General features: G+C 54.6%; 1 protein-coding gene across 1 annotated transcript in view; it reads right to left on the reverse strand.

Moving 5' to 3' along the window:
* The window catches only part of CACNG8 (calcium voltage-gated channel auxiliary subunit gamma 8), a 32,961-nt gene that overhangs the window by 2,580 nt on the left and 23,798 nt on the right, over nt 1-6,583 (reverse strand). The window contains exons 2-4 of the mRNA XM_004715674.3: nt 4,958-5,041; nt 3,212-3,352; nt 5-247 (exon numbers count right to left, since the gene is read on the reverse strand). Coding sequence (XP_004715731.3) covers nt 5-247; nt 3,212-3,352; nt 4,958-5,041 — 468 coding nt within the window. The remainder of the gene's footprint in view (nt 1-4; nt 248-3,211; nt 3,353-4,957; nt 5,042-6,583) is intronic.

The following is a 6,583-nucleotide window of genomic DNA, read 5'->3' on the forward strand; positions in this document are numbered from 1 at the left end:
CTGCCGCCCGCGCCCCCGCCGGCCTTGAGCAGGTCCGAGCGAGACTGGCAGTGCGCCTCGCGGCTGCGCTCGATGTAGATGTTGACGGCCAGCACGCCGATGACCTCGGCCAGGATGAAGGACAGCCCGCCGAAGTAGAAGGACCAGCCGTACGAGTAGTGGCTCTTCTTCTCCTCGTCCCGCTTCGGGCCCGGCTCGCCCGCGTTCGCCGAGATGTACACGATCACGCCGATGATGTTGCTCAGGCCTGGGCGGGGGACGGACAGACAGACGGGAGCCTCGAGGCCACTCCGGGGGCCCGCCCGGCCCGCCCCCAGGGGGCCCAGTCCCCCCCCCAAAAAAAAACCCTCACTGCCATCGAGTCGGGCGAACACTAAGCGGCCCCAAAGGGCAGGGTGGAACTTCCCCCCTCCACCCGTGGGTTCCCGAGACTGTAACCGTTGACGGAGTAAATAAAAACCTCATCTTGCTCCTGCGGAGGGGCTGGGGGTTTTGAACGGCTGACTGCAGCTAGCAGCCCACAACGGGTAACCACTACTTCACTTAAGGCTCCAGGACCACCACCACCCCAGGTCTGAACTCCAGCCCCTGAGGCTGAGCCCTGGCTCCGTGTTGGTCTGAATACCACTCAAGATGGCCCAGGCCCCACCCCAAGATGGTCTGAGCTCTGTCCACCCCACCTCCACTCCTGCTCCTGTCCAGGCCCCAACCCCATGATCTAAATACTGTTTCGGGTGGCCCAGACCCATCCCCTAAATGGTGGAAACAGCGCCCCAGGTGGGCTCAGTTCACCCCATTTGGACCAGATCCCAAACCTTGGTTGCCTACATCCACCCCAGCTGAACCACACCCCAAACTCAGATGGTATAAGCCCCGCCCCAATGACCTGGAAACCCCGCCCACTCCCCTTATTCTGTTATGGAGTCGATTCCGATTCCAACTCATAGCGACATTATAGGACAAGGTAGAACTGCCCCTGTGGGTGTCTGATACTGTGACTGCTTACAAGGAGAGACCACCTCTTCTTTCTCTCACAGAGTGACTGGTGGTTTTGAACTATTGACCTTGAGTCTAGCAGCTCAGTGCGTAACCGCTATGGCACCCAGGCTCCTTTAGACCACCCCCAGATGATCTAAACTCCACCCCCAGATGGCCCAGGCGCCTCCCCCACATGGTATAAACCCTTCCCCCAAGATCTGGCCCCACCCGCAGATGGTCTAACTCTGCCAGGGGTGAACCATTTCTCACGCTCTGGTCTGCTCTAACTCCACCCTCACAGTCGCCATTCCAGGCCCCACCTCGTGGATCTTTCAGCTTCGGTCAATGATGTTATTTATCCCTGCCTGCCTCTGGGCTCTGCCCCTTCCAAATCTGGGCCTTCAGTTTAGGGTAGAACCCCCGCCTGGGTGTCTACCCTACTCCTTCCTCCCTCTGTCCGCTCAGACCCTCAGCCATCAAGTCCACTCTGGACTCACAACAACCCTATAGACAGGACGAAGCAGAACTGCACCACAAGATTTCCAAGACTGTAAATCTTTATGGAAGTTGAGTGTCTGATCTTTCTCGCACCCACAGAGGGGCTGCTGGGTGCGAACTGCCCACCTTTGCGTTAGCAGTCCAAAGCTTAGCCTCTTGCGCCACCAGGGCACAACAGCACAAACTCTAACCCAATAAAACTCACTGACATCGAGTCCATTGCAGCTCATAGTGACCCTATGGGATGGAGTCAAACTGCCCCATTGGGTTTCCAAGGCTGTCATCTTTAGGGAAACTGCCTGACTCATCTTTCTACAGCGAAGCGGCTGGTGGGCTCAAACTGCTAACCTTTTACTTAGCAGGGAGCCCTTAATCCTGTGTGGCAGTTACATAATCTCCTGTCAACTTGCAAAGGTGTGGAGTCTAGCCTGTCAATCAGGCCATAGTCAATGAGGGCCCTGTGTGGGAATGACCTTCTCCTGAGGATTTTGGTAACTCCTGTCTTCCTCCATGGAGGCAGGACACACTCTCCCTGGGACACATTCCTGTTGACAAGCCACATGGAGCTATGCTGATGTAGCCAGAGCCCTGGAGCTGGAGGAGCCATGTGGAGACCCCTGCCAGTGCTGAGATGCTTCCACCGACACTAGATCCACAAGACTTTTATATCCACTAGCCTGTGATCTTCCCAAATTCCGCGCCATTGCATGTGTTGCTTGAATCTGTAGAGGAATTAATAGACTGGTATGGGACATATAGGTTAATATCGGACTTATGGACTCGATCTAGGCTGGGCTGGGATGTTTTCTCAATATACAATTGCTCTTTTATATAAAGCTCTCTCTTACACACTGATGATTGTCCCTGGATTTGTTTATCTAATCTACTGGGACAAACACACCCTGTGTCACCAGGTGGCTGTTATGCCCGTGATGGCTTTGTAATTGACAAGACTCACCTTCCTCTCTGCTAACCTTCACACCTCAGATAGACTACTGACCAGGGCTCACCCAGTCCCCCAGACTCAAGTCTTTTTTGCTCATTTCGCAGTTCTGCATGGTCCCTTAGGATTCCTGGTAGTGTAGTGGTTAAGCATTGGGCTGCTAGCCCCAAGGTTAGCAGTTCTAAACCACCAGCCACTCCAGTAAGAGAAAGACGAGGCTTTCTATTCCATTATAGAATTACAGTCTCAGAGACCCAAAGGGGTAGTTCTACCCTGTCCTCTGGGCTCCCTATGAGCCTGCATCTACTGTATGACAGTGAATTGGGTTTTGAGTTTGCATAGTCCCTAGAAGCAATCCCTTCCTTCACCCCAATGGGCCTATGAGGTGACTCCTATAACCAAAGAGGGCTCTCTTCCCTGGACATCTAAAATAACTTCTCTCTCCAATTCCTGACCACGCCCCCAAGCTCCGCCCCGTCCCGCTAACTTCGAAACTCCAATTCTTTCCCAAGGCCCCGCCTCCCCTTCCTGTTCTAGAACCTAACCGCCCGCGCGCCCCTGATGATGACACGCGGGGAATCTGCGGATGGAGCATTTACTCATCCACGTCTCCAAAGCTGCACCTACTTTACCCAGCGGGGAGCGATGGAACTAGGAGAGGCTGGGAAGACAGCGGGCCCCAGGGGACTCCAGGGGCAAGGGCGCTTGGTGGACGCGCGCTCCAGCGCGCGCACAGAGCCCGCGGCATTGTGGGGCAACCCGGTTCTGCCGCCCCCTCCCTCTGCCTCTCACCTGCTGCCACGAACAGGATCCCTGCGCCCAGGATGATGTTCCTCTTGGATTTGTAGACGCGGGAGGCGGCCACACACACGCCGCCGAGCAGCAGCAGGATGGCGCTGAGGATGGGGAAGATGCTGGAGGCCCGGACGACTCCTGCCGAGACCGGAGAGTGTGCTCCAGCGCGCCGCGCACCCCGCGCTCACGCCCGGCCCGTTCTCTCCCGCCGCGTCTCGGGGGTTCCCTTCTGCTCTCAGTGTGACCCTACCCCTCTCAACACCCCAGTTACCCCCTCCTAGCTTTGACCGAGGTCTCTGGGTCCCAACCGGCCCCGCCTTTCCCTGTGGCGCCTTCTGCCTTTATCCCTCTTTCTCTCTCGGTCCAAGTTTTGGCTCTGGGGGGCTTTCCCTCTTTTTTGCCTCTAAATCGCTCCCTCGCTAGGGTGTTCTCTGGAACTTTGCTAAGCGAACCTCCAACCGCTTTCTCTGTTTCTTTCTAGCCCCCGACACCCCCCTTCCTCTCTGCCAATCTCCCTCTCTCATCTCCCTCTCTTTCCCCAGCCTTTTCCTCTTCCCTCCTTTCTGCTTGGTTTTCTCTTATCTTTTCCCCCTCTCACTAGCGTTCTATTTCTTGTTCCCTCGCCCCACCCCACCCCCCGTCCTTGTCTCCCCCGCTTATGCTTGGTTTTTCTAATCTCTCTCACTCTCATATCACACACACACACACACACACACACACACACACACACACTTCTCTCTTTTTGTATACATTTATCTCACTTCTTTCTTGTATGCTTGGCTTTATCTAGGTTCCCCCCCCCATCTCTCCCTCATAATTTTATGTAATATATCTACATATTCTCTATATATCTATCCTATCCCTCTTCTTCCTCTTATGGCAGGCTTGTTCTAGATAGGTACAGTTTTATATTATCTATCTACACCTGTAAGACAGAGTTTTCACTCTGTCGTTCGATCTCTAGCCCTCTATCTCTGCTCTCCAATCCATCTATAGCTACATAAAGATAGAGTCATATTACTGTCTATCTATGTAGATAACTCTTCCCCACCCCCTTTTCTTGCTATCTCCATATCCCTCTCCTCTCTCCTTGTATGCTAGGCTTTGAAAAATATACACATATGCCTCTCCAGCTCTCCCGCCTCTATGATGCCTGCATGTCACTACTCACACACATCTCTCCATCTCGTTCCCACTCAGATTCCCTCCTGCCTTCTCCCCCTCTGCAAACCTTTCCACCCACCATCCACCTCCAAAACCCAGGCAGCCAGATCTTGCCATAGCTGAAGCTAGCTAAGTCCACAGCCAATCACGACTCAGGATTTGCTGCGTTTCGCCCACTCCTCCACCCCCCAGGCCCGCAGCTTCCAATCACAGCGCAGGCTCTCCCAGCAGGCCCCAACAAGCTGCAGAGGCTAGGGCGCAGCGTCCAGTCACAGCGCCGGAATCGGCAGCCAATCACAATCCGGAGTTACCGCACTCGGGGGAGGGCGCGCCAGGAGAGAACGACCAATCAGCACCCAGGATCCCTCCACGCCTCCGCCTTCCTCACCCCGCACCAAAGTGAGAAGAGGGGGCGGGAACAGAACTGCTCAGCCAATCGGAAAGCCTAGGATCTCAATGTCTGCCCTCGGATTGGCTGAGATGCCAAGCTCAGTATGTCTAGCCAAGTGCTGGCGCCCACCTTCTGGCCCCGCAGGACACACACCCCTTCCCCCAAGCTACGCGGGTCCCCCCACGTACGGAGCAGATACTCTGCGCTGTCATGATCGTAGTCCGTGTCCTCCGGGAAGTGGTTGATCTTCACGCAGACGCCTCTTTTCAACCCTGGAGGGGGATGGGGATGATAGTGGAGACTTCAGGGTACAAAATAGGTGTGGGGAGTGATAAAAGCCCCATCCCTCCCCCCTGACTCTGTTTTCTAGGCTTCGGGGAGGTGGGGGGGCACACGAATAGCTGGCTCCTGATTAAACCCTGATTTCCCTTTAGTTTGTGGTTGGTGCAAATGGTTAACTTTAGAGAATTAAATTCCCCCAGAGGCGCGTCCGAAGAAAGGCCTGGCGGTCCACACAACTTCTGAAAGATCTCAGCCCCTACAAACTACAGGGCACGCTTCTAAGCTAAAGTATGTGAAGTTGCTTCAACTTGGAATCCAGTCAAGGTCAGGTTTGGGTTCGGATCTCAGTTTCACCAATTGTTGAATTAAAAAGGGAAGGAAGGCCACGGGGACCTTTGTCCTGTGTGACTTGGGGCAAGTCAGCCAGCCTTTCTGGGATCTCTGCCTTCGCCCGTTCCTCCCTACGCCACCCCTCGCACCCCAAAGAAAGAGGGTGTTGGTTTGCACAATCACAAGGTGCATCTAATTTCTGAATTTCTGCCAAAAGCAAATCAAGCCCACTGCCATCCAGCTGATCCGACTCATAGCGACCATGTCATTATATATACAGGGTTGCCTCGACTATAAATCTTAATGGAAACAGCCTCATCTTTCTCCCACCGGCAGCTGCTAGCAGCCCAACGCTTATCCAGCAGCGCCACCCGGGGACTCCTTCGTAAGATGCAAGACGTGGAGGGGGGGTGGGGGGCGGAAGAGAGGAGGGGCCATTGTGGACTACGTTTCCCATGAGACCGTTGGCTTTGGGAGGCCCACTGTGAGCTCGGCCCCACGGCACCATGGGAGTTGTAGTCCCTTCGCTCACAGGCATTAAAACAAACCAGTCGCCATCGAATAAATCCCAACTCCTTAGCGTTTAGGTTTTTTAAGGCGTGACTTTTGAATGGGATTCAACCGGCAACCTCTGGTTAGTAGCCAAGTGAACTATCCATTTGTTGTTGTTCGAGGCCACTGAAACAAGTTGGCTCCACTCAGAGGGACCCTCTGTACAAGAGGGAAACGCTGCCTGGCCCTGCACCATGCTCACAATGGTTCTTAGGTTTGAGTCCACGGTTGCAGCCACTGCGTCCATCCATCATGTCGAGAGCCTTCCTCTTTTTCGCTGCCACTGTATTTCACCCGGCATGATGTCCTTCTCCAGGGACTGGCCTCTCCTGACATGTCCGAAGCCTCGCTAATCTTGTCTACAAGGAGCATTCCGGCTGTACTTCCTCCAAGACAGATTTGTTTGTTCTTTGGGCAGTGTTTGGGCCCGGTCCGGATCGGCAGCCCCCACCTCCTCTGCGGCTCCTCAGGAAGATGAAACCTCACAGCCCCCGTTCCCAGCCTCTCAGGAGGATGGATGACCTATTGAACTATGCAACTCCTGCCCCAACACTCCAAAGAGCTTATCTCTCCAGGCCGGATTTATGTAGCCCTTCCCCAGCACCCCAGGAAGCAATTTATCTCTCCAGGCCTGTTTGTGCAGCCCCTTC

Source organism: Echinops telfairi, unplaced genomic scaffold, assembly GCF_000313985.2.
Source record: "Echinops telfairi isolate 266 unplaced genomic scaffold, ASM31398v2 ScPeMD7_655;HRSCAF=1070, whole genome shotgun sequence".
NCBI lineage: Eukaryota > Metazoa > Chordata > Mammalia > Afrosoricida > Tenrecidae > Echinops > Echinops telfairi.